We start from the raw sequence: 15,192 nt of genomic DNA on the forward strand, positions 1-15,192 counted from the left end.
CCTCCCCTACTCTCTTTGGCTCCATATCACACATGAGTCGATACACATCTACACAAACTCGCTAACATGTCTGTGACCCTCCAGGCTTTCTCCACACGTGCACGAACGCCCACAGACACACATGCAGGAAACAGGGCAGTGATAAAAATAATCTTTACAGAGGCAGAAGTGGCGCTTCCTACACATTCCAGTACAGAGCAACATCGCCCTCTGCAGGTTCATCGGATCTGTCTTCTCTCCCCTGGGTTTATTAACCATACCTCAATTATGTTTTAAACTGGGGGAAGATTGTGCTTTCCAGTCGCTCCAAAGCTTTGTGAGAGTCTCCTGATAAGCTTAATTCCTCTGGACTCTGTGGATCATTTGATCAACAGGAGTTTAGGTAGGATGTTATTTTATGTTATAACTTTAATGTCCTTTGTCTCTGGCCCTTGCAGTTGTATCTGGTATTTCTATCTTTATATTTTATCTGATTTACTTTATTTGCAAATAATATCTTGTTCTTTTTTATTTAATGGGACTATTTCATTTGATGTGCAGCACTTTAAAGGTGCTATTTAAATCACTGTGTCTTCCTGCTTCTCCTACATACTGTATTTTACGGTGCAGTGCCATTGCTTCATTTTTTAAGTCATGTCAGATATTAACTCACATATGTTTTCTTTTAGTTGTGATTTTGGTAAACACACAAGGTTCTAAAAAGCAAACATTAGATTGTAGCCACAGCCCATCATACCTCGTTTCCCATCATGCCCTGAGCTGGATTGAATGTTTAGTTGTTTGAGATGTTTTGTGTGTTTTGAACATGTTAATGTTGCTAAATGCTTTTGTCGCTAATGTGTGTAATCAGAGGATGTTGTTTTATGTAATGTAATGCCATTTTGTTTTAGTCTTTAGTTTTGACCATAACTGAGGGGGCTGTTGCACTTCATAAGATCAGCTGTACTTCAACCCATGCTTACCTTGCTGTGAAGTTATGTCACACCTTCTGTGTAGTTTGCTACATTGTATATACTTAGCATCAATGCCATCTTAGAGTTCCTAAATCCAGTTTGAGTAAGTCGTCATGGACTACATGTAAGTCAGTGCCATAATCTCCTGAAACATAAATTTACTACACATTTTGTTGCAGTATTTGAATTGAGGCTCCCTAATGTGTCAATTTTGTCCTCCATAAAATTACTATGTAAGCATACGGACATTAGATATCTTAGTTGGCTGGAGAAGTCCAGCAACCTAAGATAAGATGATTCAGAGCTGCTGTAACAGGCTGCCGACATCTCACTGCCTGGAACTTTGTTGTTGTTGTAACCAGACGCACAAGACAATATCTGTGACCACTTTCATTCTGTTCACAGACCTGAATCTAAACCTTAGACACTGAGACATGTCAGCTCCGGCCTTTATTTAAGCTTCAGTGGATAAAGATAGAGGCATGGTTTGTGACCAGCAAAATCTGCTGTCTTACAGAAATAATTCTCATTACTTATACAAATAAGAGCCCGATTAAGCGGCGTTAGAGCTCTGCTAACACAAAACTGTTGGCAACAAACCTGTGAATAAGTAAGCAAAATAACAGGTCCATTTAAGATAACACAATATAGCTAATTACTTGTATTTCATGAGGAAAATCAACCTGTGGACCAAAAAGACATGCAGCTTTATGGGGTGAAAGTGATTTTAATGTCACCTCTCTGTGACCCCTACAGTGACGGATTGATCTGTTATGATAGAGAGTCATGACCCTCGCTCGGGCCTTGTTGCTCTCATAACCCCTCATGTCTTTTGCCTTCACATTCATAAACTTTCACACACACACACACACTCTCTCTCTCTCTCTCACACACACACACACACACACACACACACACACACACACACACACACACACACAGCTACATAAAGGCAGTCATAACTGTTTTGAATAATTGATCACGAGTGAAATTGCGTGGTTCTAAGGTTTCCATGCTGTCATTGTCCCTGTTTCGGGTCGATGGGTGGCGAGGAAAAAATTAACTTCTCATGCGAGTTACTCATCACGTACCAGCCCCTTCCCAACACACACACACACACACACACGCACACACACACACACACACACACATGCACACACTCTATATTCCCATGGCAGTGTGGATGAGTTACATCCTTCCCTGTGAGGATGCAGAAGAAGAGAGAGCTCTGAAAACCTGCAGCGTCATTTCCACTGGAAGTGGGTTTGAGGACCATGAGAGGAGGATGCCTCGAAGCAGTCTGATCACCTCCGAGAACGACAGTAAGTGTATTTTACGTGATCAAACCGCTCTTCTAGATGTCACTGTGTATGACGCAGGCGTTTGGGTAACGGAGGACATATTTATTTTGTGCCTATAGAAATAAAAGTCAGATTTATTTTGGATACATTTGCTGGAAATTCTTTTTTTTATGATTTATGTTTAATAAATAACTTAAATAACTTTAAAACAAAATAGATAAAAAAATTATAATAAAGGAATAGTAATAACATGTGTAATGGCATTTCGGGTTGCATAGGATGCATAGAAGGAGAACAGAGATATTGATTACAGTCTTATTTATCCTTAGAAATAAAGCTCTGATATTTTCCCCTTTTTAACATATAACCCTCCCAATTTTCGTCACTTTATCAAGTTCATATCAACACGTTCATTAGGTAATTCATCATTGATAATTTGAAGAAAGCATTGTCCTTTGGTGAGTGTGTTTGTGCTGTGTTTGCAACAGTTTAAACCCTTTTTCTGGACAAAAACATCCTTATTAACTGAGTTTAACACACCCTTAAGATCAGCAGTAGGAATACAACAAACATGTATATTTTGTCTATTAACTCTGGATTTCATGTTTTAATTATATCAATAAAAGGCCACGTATCGTCCACCTCAAACATATCTATCCACCTCTTTCTTGCACCCTCTCTCAGCTGCGTATTTCGGATCTGGCCTCTGGCCCTCGCCTGTCTCCCGTCCTTGTGGCCTCGGCCTCCCCGTCTCCCTTCATTAGGCCTTTGTTTGTCTCCTTTGTGCCCCTCTGCTGCACACAGCCGTAATGACCCGAGCGTCGGCCACTCCGGTTACATTAAGGACACACATCAAAGGGCCGACTACATAAATATGGGTTCAATTTGTCAGTGGTGCTCTTTGTTGTCCTCTTTATCCCCCTTTGCTGCAGGACAATAGTGCCAGGTACACAATAAGAGAGGCTGAGCTCTAACAGTGAAAGGGTCAGTGTTTTATTGACCATATAAAAGAAAAGGATTTATACAGCTGGGGTCATCAGAGGAGACGGAGGAAATATGTTTTCACTGAGAAAACATGATTAACATGAGGAAAACATGATAAAAAGGTTGGAAATCTTTGGCACGAAAAGACCAATTTTTCATATATATCATTTTCAGCATGTAAAGAGTCGGGAAACCCAAGCATGAACTTGTTTCAGCAAACGTTTGTGAGTCCTGATCGTTTAGCTGTTTTTTTGTGACAAAGTAAGAAAGTCTTGTTTACTTGTGTCTTCATGTGATCAACCTCTCTGCACTGTTTCAAGTTACTGACAGTTAAAGTGAATAAACTCTTTGATCATGTCAGGAGCAATTTCAGGTATTTTAATTATAGCAGCATAAATAACTGCTGGCATGTGTCCTGTTTTATGTCACTCCTGAGTCACATGGTTTTTTATCTCTGACAAAAATATGAAAAAAATGCAAACCACGAAGAAGACAGGAATCCAGATCAGTCACTCCCTCTGACTGCAGCAGGTACAGGTGAAGACGCCCCACCGGACATACAGACCAGACTGTATGTCTGAGATGATACAAGTGTAACACAGTGCATCACATACAGGACATGGTGTTAGAGAACAATAGGGACTGTTAGAAAATGACAAAAGAAAGAAGAAATGAGAGGAGTTTCTGTGAGTGAATGCACATCTAGTGTGTGTGTCCACGTTGTGGTGGGAAGGTTATTTGTAATGCGGCTGGGTGAGGTTGGGGTTGCAGGTGAGGGGGTTTAGAAGCCGTACTAAGTGTTGCTTACCGGAGCTACACTGCCGATGATATGAGTGTATGGTGGAGGGTGGGGCTGTGGACTCGGATGAATCGCTATCTTTCTAGCAGGGCCCAACATCGACAGACTCCCAGACGTTAGAGGGGGGCCTGACAAATGCAGGGCCCAGCTGATGTAGAGTGTTTACCAATGGGTGGGGGACCACCAGCCAGGGGAGGGAGTCCCACCTCTCACAGAGCACACATATTGGATATTGTCCTTCTGTTGTAATTATTACTGATAATCTGTGTATATATAGGGTCATAGGTGGCCAAGGCTCATTGATGCATGTGGGGAGCGAAGGCTGGGACGTGTGGTCTGATCCAACAGAAGAGCTACTGAAGCTCAAACTGCTGAAAAAGTTAAAGCTGGTTCTGATAGAAAGGTGTCAGAACACACAGAGCATCACAGTTTGTTGTGCATGAGGCTGTGTAGCCGCAGACCGCTCAGGGTGCCCATACTGACCCCTGTCCCCCGCTGAAACCACCTACAATGGGCACGTGAGCATCAGAACTGGACCACAGTGCAATGGAAGAAGGCGGCCTGGTCTGATGAATCACGTCTTCTTTTACGTCATGTGGATGGTGGGGTGCGTTGCTTCCCTGGGGAAGACATGGCACCAGGATGCACTATGGGAAGAAGGCAAGAAGGCAGAGGCAGTGTTATGCTTTGTTCTGCTGGGAAACCTTGGGTCCTGCCATTCATGTGGAGGTTACTTTGACACGTACCACCTACCTAAACATGTTGCAGACCAAGTACACCCCTTCATGACAACAGTATTCCCTAGTGGCAGTGGCCTCTTTCAGCAGGATAATGCGCCCTGCCACACTGCAAACATGGTTCAGGAATGGTTTAAGGAACACGACAACAAGTTCAAGGTGTTGACTTGGCCTTCAAACTCCCCAGATCTCAATCCAATCGAGCATCTGTGGGATGTGCTGGACAAACAATTCAGATCCATGAAGGCCCCACCTTGAGACTTACAGGACTTACACTTACGTCTTGGTGCGAGATACCTCAGCACACCTTCAGAGGTCTAGTGAAGTCCATGCCTCCTTGCAGTTTTTGCGGCAAAAGGGGGTCTTACACAATATAAGCAGGTGGTCATAATGTTATGGCTGATTGGTGTATATATTATATAGATATAATATCAACTTATACAACATTTTAATGCTCTGCCTCATTAGGCAACAGTTAAACTGAAAGTGAAGCTTATTTGATGCTGATAGGATGCTTCATTGTAAGTTGATGTAACTTGGTGTTGATAAACAGAAATAGACATTTAGAAGATGCATTAATATGAAATAATTAAGTACGCCAATCTTTAGTAAGTTAACAGAGTTCAAAACTAAAAATTGGATCTTATATTTTCATTTTAATGTGAAATCTTCTCTCTCCCACAGTCGACATTGGACTGGAACTTACAGGTGAGCTAATGGTTTTACAGCACTGAAGTCAGATACAAAGTCTCAACATTGAAGTTTAACTGATGTGAGTGTGTTAATAATGTGTGCAGCACATAAATGTGTATTGTATTACTGAATGTGAAAACTACATCCTTACTAAAGGTGAGGAGGATGAGGTTTCCACGTTACAAGAGGAACATGGGAGGGAAAGACACAGAAGAAGAAGAGGGGATGGTGATAGAGAGAAGAAGAAGAGGAGAAACGGGAGGAGCAGAGAAACATCCCGAGCAGGAGAAGGAGAGGAGGAGGAACAACAGGCCCGGGCTGAGAAAAGAGAAAGAGGCAGGAGGAGGAGAGAAAGGAATGATAATGAAGCAGAACAAAGAGAGAAGGATGAAGAGGGGGACGCTAAAATAAAAAGTGCAAAGGCAGCAAAAACGAGGAAGAATACAAAAAATGAAAAAACAAGAAAAAGGGAGAAGGAGGAGGGAGAGCCTGAAGAAAGACACGCCAAGGGGAAAAAGAGACATGAAAGTGCCAAACGAGAAGAGGAAGAAGAGGATGAAAGTAAACGTGCAGTAAAGGAGAGAGGGCAGGAAGTGAAGAAGAAGAAGAAGAAGAAGAAAAAGAAGAAGCACAGGAAAGTTGAAACAAGGTGAAGTATTAACTAAAAATTCACCACATCTTTCCAACTATCCTGTCATACAAAAAGAAAAGTGCAAAGGCATGCAACTCTTCTGTTCCTCAGTTCAGAGCAGGAAACAAGCGAGGAAGACGACAATGAGGAAGAGGAGAATGAGGAGAAAGAGGTGAGGCCCGAGTCTCTGACTCCGGAGGAGCTGGAGAAGCTGAAGGAGGCCGTGGACGAGAGGAAGAAGCTGATCCAGGGTCTGAGGGGGAAACCCTGGCCCATGAAGAAGAAGCTTGTGACTCTACGGTAAACTCACTCACTGTGTTGTTATAAAAATGTACCCATCCGCTGCAATCCAACATGTGACCTGTAATTCACCTTAAATCAAATCATCTTCTCCTGTAGGGAGTCTCAGGAGTTTGTGGAGAAATATGAGGGTGCTTTGGGGAAAGGGAAAGGGAGGAAGCTCTATGCCTACAAGGTCATGATGACCAAGGTGAGGAATCACAGGCTCATGTGATATCAGTGTTTACTAACATAATTTAAATAATTATCTTCAATATACGATGCATTTTTATGTAAACTGCTGTTTCAGAAATGGATGAAGTTTCAACGGGACTTTGAAAACTTCAAAACCACCTGCATCCCCTGGGAGATGAAAATCAAAGAGATTGAAAGTAAAGTTCAGTTTGTTTTCTTCGTAATCTCTGATACTGTTGTAGCTCTCAGGACGAAAGTTTAACTGTGTCTTGCCACAGTTTCTATCAATGACTGTAAATAATGATAGACAGGGCGTCTCCATCTGTTCTCTTTATATAAAATTGAAGCCAAAATTTCCCAAGTGATAGGCGCTGCCACCTTGCGATGGTGACGTCATTTGGAGCCAGAGCTGCGCAGTAGAGATCGTCGGGTGGAGCCGCCGTAGCAACTTCCACTGACCAAAACACACACTTAACTTACTGAAAAAGACAGAAAAGATCCCGCATGTCGGCGTATTTAACAGAAGAACAGCTTCTTGTGGTGGTCTTCAGTGACTGTAGTGATTGTTTTAGTTACGTCTCCTCTCACAGTTCCTCCTCTACTCTGCTAATCAGGAACAGATCAGCTGCAGGAGCTGGATTTGTCAGCAGAGCTGTCAATCATATTTTTACAGCATCAAATAACTAATTAAAAATAAACTTGTCAGAATAATGAACACTTGGATGTAAATCAGCATGATAAGAACTAACTATAATGACAGAAACCATGTTTGAGAAAAATGTATTTGCGGTGTATTTTGATTTTATAGTTTGACTCATGTCCCATCTGTTAACATGGAGGAGGCCGGCTTTATGACCTATACTGCAGCCAGTCAGCAGGGGGCGATAGAGATGTTTTGGCTTCTCATTTAGGGGGCTGTCATGTCGTCCATCTTCTTAGACCGTCTATGGTTTCTATGCTTTAGGTAAGCTATTGCTGGTGTAACAATCATCCTCATTTTTAGGTCATTTCGGCTCCTCTGTTGCGTCTTACTTTATCTTCCTGAGGTGGATGTACGGCATCAACATGATCCTGTTTGGTCTGACCTTTGGCCTTGTCATGGTGCCAGAGGTACTGTACACGGCTTTTCCTCATAAAACACAAGTCCTTACTTCTTTTTAATGTATCTGTATCCATTAACCCTCCCTGCTGCACTGTTTTCTCCTAACAGGCATTAATGGGGCGTCCCTACGGCAGCATCCCCAGGAAGACCGTCCCACGGGCTGAGGAGGCCGGTGCCATGGACTTTGCTGTCCTGTGGGACTTTGGAGTCAGTTTATTTACCTTGTGCAACATCACACTCACTTCAAAGTCTGTTGTTGTATTTTACTATGTTGTGTTTTCACTGTGTGATCCGCAGGGTTACGCTGAGTATTCAGTCCTCTTCTACGGTTACTATAACAACCAGCGTGCCATTGGCTGGCTCAAGTTCCGCATGCCGCTGTCATACTTCCTGGTCGGTGTGGGGACGGTGGCCTACAGCTATATGGTGGTCATAAGAACGTACGTTTACTCCGACTACATAATTAATTAATCTCATTGAAGCATGATGTCATTTTGGATCCTTGTACCTGTTTAAAGGATGGCCCGTAATGCCAATGAGTCGGGGGTCGGAGATGATAACAGCTTTAACTTCAGCTGGAAGATATTCACCAGCTGGGACTACCTGATCGGAAACCCTGAAACTGCAGACAACAAGTTTGCCTCCATCACCACCAGTTTCAAGGTCAGTGCAGCCGACTGTTATTGATCCTGCACTTTGAATGAATGAATTTGTACCCAGTATTTCCCCCTTTTTGTTTCTCCAGGAGGCGATCTTAGAGGAACAAGAGAGCCGAAAGGACGACAACATCCACCTGACCCGGTTTCTGCGTGTGCTGGCAAACTTCCTGGTGTTGTGCTGCCTGGCAGGAAGTGGATATCTCATCTACTTTGTTGTGCGTCGCTCTCAGAAGTTTGCCCTCGATGGACTGGAGAATCACACCTGGTGGGAGAGGAATGAGGTAGCGATTAGACATCAGAGTCAGAGAATTAGAGAGACAAAAATAGAGGGGAGGAAGTGTATAAATCATTATAGTTGCAGGCACTTACTGATTAGATTCATATCAGGAAACATTGAGGTGTTTCAGCCCCCTTTCACTGTGAATGTGCAATAACTGTTACTTACTGGGAGAGCTAAATGAAGCATAACACTTGCAGTTGCACCGCTGCTGTTCCTGCTTTAAAAAGACAAAACGTTGGCTGTGATAAAAGGTGTAAAGAATGGAAGAAGACAAGAGTATCTATGTATACTAATACCATAGCAATTTATAGCTTTTGTCAACAACACATTCAAACTGGGCCCCTCCTCCTGGGCTCTTCGTCACCAGAAGCTCACTCTCACTCTCTCTTGCGAGAACACTCCCACCCCCCCAAGCTAACACCAACAGTGTCACGGTTACCTTTGCGCTATCATGCTAACTGCTGGTTACCGTTGCGCTAGCATGCTTACTGTCAGTTACCTTTGCGCTAGCATGCTAACCGCCGGTTTGAGGCACCTACCTGTCCAACAGAAAGAAGGCCAACTCTGCATCGCTCTTTCACCGTGTTCGCCAGTCTGAATGGGGCCCAGTTGCTAATTTGAACCACTCCCACACTCACCTATACGCTGTGATTGGCTCAGGGAACCATAACAGCGGCCCTCCTGAAAACGTCCCGTGCAAGGCAAAACAACAGAATAGATGCAGAGGGAAGGGTCTCACAGGGGTCTGCACACACACTCACCAACACACACGTATAGAAGCCATAAGTAATGATTTATATTATATTATATTATATTTGTAAACGTCTTTATTTTATTTTTATAGGAAAGTCCTACTTATTATGCCTTTAAGATAATGTAGATAAGATAAGATAGAACTTTATTAATGGTGATATAAATATAAATAGATAGTGTTATCACTGATACACGAGCAGTTATCTTGCTTGTCATATGAGCCTTCATCAGTGAAGGCCCTGTGTGTTTCTCAGGTGAACATGGTGATGTCTTTACTGGGGATGTTCTGCCCCATGTTGTTTGACGTCATCAGCACCCTGGAGAACTACCACCCCCGTGTCGCCCTGCAGTGGCAGCTGGGTCGCATCTTTGCCCTCTTCCTGGGAAATCTCTACACCTTCATCATCGCCCTCATGGATGAGATCAACCTCAAAGTGAGAAATAAAGCATGTAAAAGTGTGAGATGATTTATGCTTTAACAATATGTCTTACCTGATGTGTGTGTGTGTGTGTTTGTGTGTGTGTGTTACAGAGGGAAGAGGAGAAGATAATAAAGTTTAATATCACCACATGGGAAGCCAGTCTTTTTAATGCTACAGTGTCAGACAACAGCACTGCCTCACCCATCACCATCCAGCCTGCTGATGTTCCCAGAGGGCCGTGCTGGGAGACCATGGTGGGGCAGGTTAGTGTGTATGTGTTGTTACTTATTTGATGATTATATAACTGATATTTGTCAGTTTTGTACCAGATACTAACGTTGTGCTGCATTCAGGGACTAGCTAGGATAAAGGAGCTCAGAGTATTTCAGTTACAGGCGGTGTTCTGTCATCACTTTGAGAAACCACTGAGGCAGACTTAGATCTGTGGTGACACAATCAGGTTTTCTGGTGGGAAGAATGAACAGAGCTGGGTATCATCAGCATAGCAGGGGTGTGAAAAACTGTGTGAGCAGATATTTGGAACAAGGGAGGTTGTGTATATGAGGATAAGAAGCGCACCAAGAACAAATCCTTGTTTTTACCTCAGGGAAAAGAGACGCTCTTTGTGGTAGGTCTCAAACAAGAGCGCTGTGTAAGAAATGTTAGCTCAGATTCAGTTCACTTTGTCAAAGGATGCTAAATTGACCTTGGATACAAGGATAGTATTGAGACATGCAAATGGACTGTACTTATATAGCACTTTTCTAGTCTTCAACTCAAAGCGGCCTTACACTACATGTCACATTCACCCCTTCACTCACACATTCATAAACTGATGGCACAGGCTACTATGCCAATCTCCAATCAGGATGTATTCATACCCGATGGCTAGGGTTAGGATTCAGGAGCAATGAGGGGTTCAGTGTCTTGCCCAAGGACACTTCAACATGTGGACTGTAGCCAGGGCCGGCTCTGGACATTTTGGTGCCCTAGGCGAGTTTAGAATTTGAAGGGCGAGCTAATTAAACAACAGAGCATTAATTATATGTATGACAAAAGATCACCTCTTACCCTCCCCTCTATTAAAAGGTCGAGTTTGAGTTTTTCCAACTGGACCTAAACGCATCTCTCCTCTCGTCTCCTGTAACTTGTGTCAGGGAGTGCGCACTGAGTGAGTGGTCGAGAAAGTAAGAGAGAGACTAGGGTTATATTTAACATCAGGGCTTCATTAGAAGTGTTTGTGGCTGTAGCATTCAGGGATCGAACCCCAACCTTCTGATTGAGAGACAACCGAGCTGAGACTAGACGGGAAATATGGGGAGGAGAGGGGGATGTCATGCACCAAATTATCACAGACCAGGAGTGAAGCCTGCAGTCAGTGCGTTGAGGACTGTAGCCTCTTGGGACACCTGCCCTACCAACTGAGCTACACCAGCACCCATAGGATGAGATGGTTTGAAAGAACTCGGAGAAAACAGGATCCAGAGGACAAGTGGCAGGGCGAGTCGAGAGCATGTCAAGTTATCAGCTGAGAAAGAGAGAGTTGAAGGAGGCGGGGGAGGAGGCTTTTCAAGTTGGAAAATAATCTCCTTGTGTCTGTAGCAGAGCTGATCCTGCCATTGTAAAATGCATCATGTTACTTCTTTTCTGAGCTTATAGCAGTTCAACTTTATTTCATTTGAGCAGTTTATTTTTCACAGCGCAAGTTTCCCCAGTTACTATTTTTTATTATACTATTTATCACAACTCTATCAAGGAAATCAATTTGTTTTTCATGTTAAATATATTGGATTATTTCGAAATGTATGTATTTAATATTTACAACTGACGGTCACCATTTAAAATAAGAGAAACATATCATCATATAATTTATTGTTTGCCTCAAAAATAAAATAGAGTGCATTCTATTTTGGGTGGAACACACAGTATAGTTACATTAGTGGAACAACCTACACATGCTCGTTTAATACTGAGACATATACTTGATGCTGAAGTGGTAAATAAAAACCTTAAGGTGTTCATTATATATGATTGCATCGCTCTTACAGGAGTTTGTCCGGCTGATCATATCAGATACCATGACGACCTACATCACGCTGCTGATTGGTGATTTCCTGCGAGCCGTGCTCGTTCGTTTCCTTAACTACTGCTGGTGTTGGGACCTGGAGGCTGGATTCGTGAGTCATCTGTTCTTACTGATTACATTTACTGAAATTTCAAGAGTGTAATTTATTCTTTATTACATACTAAAAATGTACACCTTTCTCTGGAGGTGAATTTAAATATTGCTTATGAAGAAATGAGTCACAGCAGACAGAGTTATTTTGGTCTTTGCTGTGCTGTGTGTTAAAGCCGTCCTACTCTGAGTTTGATGTCAGTGGAAACGTTCTGGGCCTGATCTTCAATCAGGGAATGATATGGTGAGAAAACAAAATGGATGTACAAGCACATTAAGCACATTATCACTTTTAATCTTTATGTTTAGCGCCTCAGTGTGTCCTCCACAGAGTGTTGTGTGTTTACCTGCAGGATGGGAGCTTTCTACGCCCCCTGCCTGCCCGCCCTGAACGTCCTGCGGCTGCACGTGTCCATGTACCTGCAGTGCTGGGCCGTCATGTGCTGCAATGTGCCGCAGGAGAGGGTCTTCAAGGCCTCTGGCTCCAACAACTTCTACATGGCCATGTTGCTGGTCATCCTCTTCCTGTCCACTCTGCCTGCCATCTACACCATCGTCACCATCCCCCCGTCCTTCGACTGTGGACCCTTCAGGTAACCATGCCTGTTCAACATTTACAATTTGATGGCTTGGCTTTTTATCAAAATCCTTCTCTTCTCTTCAGTGGGAAAAAACGTATGTTTGACGTGATCCAAGAGACTCTTGAGTCAGACTTCCCTGCCTGGTTTGGTAAAGTGTTCAGCTACGCCTCGAACCCTGGACTGGTGCTGCCCTTCATACTGCTGATGGTGTGAGTAAGCAAACTTTTTTGCACAGCTGAACATATTTGCATAGATAGATTTAAAGTTTATGGTTCTTTGACTGGTATTTTCATCTTTCAGACTGGCTATTTATTACTTACAATCCACATCCAAAAGCTACAAAGAAGCAAATGTAGAGCTGAAGAAAAAACTACAAACGGTAACTTGAAATGTTCTCAGAGCTGGTACTCCAGCTTTGATCTTGTGAATGCCATGGAATAAACAAGTTTGTAGAAATTTAGGAAATAGAAATTATTTTTTTATGTTATGTGTTTTAATTTCTGTCCTCCAGATTTGCTTTTCCAATAAATTTCAGCAGCTTTGCAACTTTTCAACAGTTTATAGATGCACAAATAGACTCTGGGGCTAATGTGTTGACTGTCTGTGGCGATAGAGGTTGTGCTAGTATCATCACACCAGCAGAGAGCAGCAGAGTAACATCTCATATCTGTCCTTAAACCAGTTTGTTGGTAGATGAACGACTCTTCTGTTTTGCCTGTCAAATTATTAAATAACAGCTAAATATAAATAAAATGATTTGCATTTGTATGTGCATTTTCAAAAGTTGTATCAATGGGCTTTGTGCACTGAGCAGACTGAATTCGTTTTCTGCTGTCAAACTCATATTTTCCTGTGTGTCCTTTTCAAGCAAAATGAAGAGAACAAGAAGAAGAACAAGCGAGCGGCGCTGAAAGCTCAGATGGATCTTGAGGAGGCCAGAAAAGCTGCGTCACAGACTCCAGAGCAACAGAGGAACAACAACGCCTCGCTGAAAGACCAAGAGGGTGAGGCTACTGAGGTGTTAATAACACTTTCAGGATTTTTCACATGGGAGAAAAAGATCTTGTGTTGGTCGGAAGCAGACGTTCACAGATATGTAAACTTCAATGACTGTAGTGATTGTTTTAGTTACGTCTCCTCTTGTTGTTCCTCCTCTACTCTGCTAATCTGGAACAGATCGGCTGCAGGAGCCATATTTGTCAACAGAGCTGTCAATCATCCTTTTTACAGCATCAAATAACACTTGGATGTGAATCAGCATGATAAGAACTAACTATAATGACAGAAACCATGTTTGAGAAAAGTTCATTTGGCGTGTTTTTTGGTTTTATAGTTTGACTCATGTCCCATCTGTAGGAGGCGGGCTTTATGACCTATACTGCAGCCAGTCAGCAGGGGGCAATACAGATGTTTAGGCTTCACTTTTAGGGAGCTGTCACGTCATCCATCTTTTTACACAGTCTATTGCTGTGTTCGAAATGCCATACTATACAAGCAGTTCGTACTGATTTGGCCAAAATGTAGTATGCAGTATGCAAACAAAAGCAAATGTGCAGTGTGCCAAAAATACCCGAAAGTCGTGCTGATTCTGAGAAAATCTCCAGTATGCATTGGACCAGTCTACCTTGCCTACTGTATCCCACAATGCAAAGCGCTAGAAAGTCACAGCGGCAGTTGAAATGACATCAGCAGCATTCCAGCAGAAGGGGGCGCAATAGCTAAAGAAGCAGCATTTTTTTACTTCCGCCTGGCCTAGCATACTGCAAAAGGAATTTAAAAAGCTCCTCCATACTACATACTACCGCCGAACACAGTATGCAGTATATAGCATGTAGTATATAGTATGTAGTATATAGTATATAATACGGCATTTTGAACACGGCCTATGAATTTTGGGGGCGGAGCTACTTTATTTGAAATATCAACAAACATTCTCCATTATTACATACCCCACTTTTAATACAGTGATGCTACAGCAGTATGAAACAAAGTATATAGTAATACAATTGTCCTCTCATATATGAAATAAAACATTTATCTCATCCTACTTTCTCTTCAGCAGACGAGGAGGAAAACCAGTCCAGTAGTGAGAGACTGTATCACGGTAAGAATGGACACAACCCCACTCCTCCTCGTCTTAGAGACCAACAGCGACAACTTGCAGCCACCAGAGCCCCTGTCCCCAGGACCTATCACCATGGCAACAACGGGGCACCTGGGTACCTGCCCGGTCTCCCTCGACAAAGCGAACCCAGGATGTGCAGGGCGCCGAGCCTGCAGAGACACTGAGGCAGAGATAAACAGCTTTCTAGCTAACGTCACTCAGAATGAAGCACTTTATTGTGAAGTTTATTTTCAGATGCTCACTGTGAACTGAAAGGATGAGAGGAAGGACTTAACTAGAGTTTATACACATTTCCTTCAAAATAAAAGTGTTTTTTAATTTGTGTATTCATGTAAAAAGAGCTTTAAACATTTCTAATGAGTAGTTCTTCCTTTGCTTAATGAATAAACGTTAACAAGAGCAAAATGTTGTTTTTATTTGTCAGTGTCTTTTGAAGCCAGTAAAAATTATAAAAGCAAATCTAAATATGTTTTTTCAAGCTTGTTCAGGTACTTCGTCTTCCTCCCACAGTCCAAAGACATG

At 42.6% G+C, this 15,192-nt stretch overlaps 1 protein-coding gene across 1 annotated transcript; it reads left to right on the plus strand.

Moving 5' to 3' along the window:
• The first annotated feature begins 2,238 nt into the window (after window positions 1-2,238).
• tmc1 (transmembrane channel-like 1) lies at window positions 2,239-14,834 on the plus strand. Its single transcript, XM_069682909.1, has 20 exons — window positions 2,239-2,275; window positions 5,459-5,482; window positions 5,624-6,116; window positions 6,210-6,398; window positions 6,498-6,588; window positions 6,688-6,769; window positions 7,576-7,682; window positions 7,783-7,881; window positions 7,972-8,114; window positions 8,193-8,337; window positions 8,420-8,614; window positions 9,621-9,800; window positions 9,899-10,051; window positions 11,837-11,965; window positions 12,141-12,208; window positions 12,318-12,557; window positions 12,629-12,754; window positions 12,846-12,924; window positions 13,414-13,549; window positions 14,605-14,834. Exons 1-20 carry the CDS (start codon window positions 2,239-2,241, stop codon window positions 14,832-14,834), a joined length of 2,946 nt encoding a protein of 981 aa, XP_069539010.1.
• The last annotated feature ends 358 nt before the right edge of the window (window positions 14,835-15,192 follow it).

Source organism: Semicossyphus pulcher, unplaced genomic scaffold (assembly GCF_022749685.1).
Source record: "Semicossyphus pulcher isolate SPU_LCO1_2020_fin unplaced genomic scaffold, fSemPul1.0.p SCAF_6, whole genome shotgun sequence".
In the NCBI taxonomy this organism is placed as follows: Eukaryota; Metazoa; Chordata; class Actinopteri; order Labriformes; family Labridae; genus Semicossyphus; species Semicossyphus pulcher.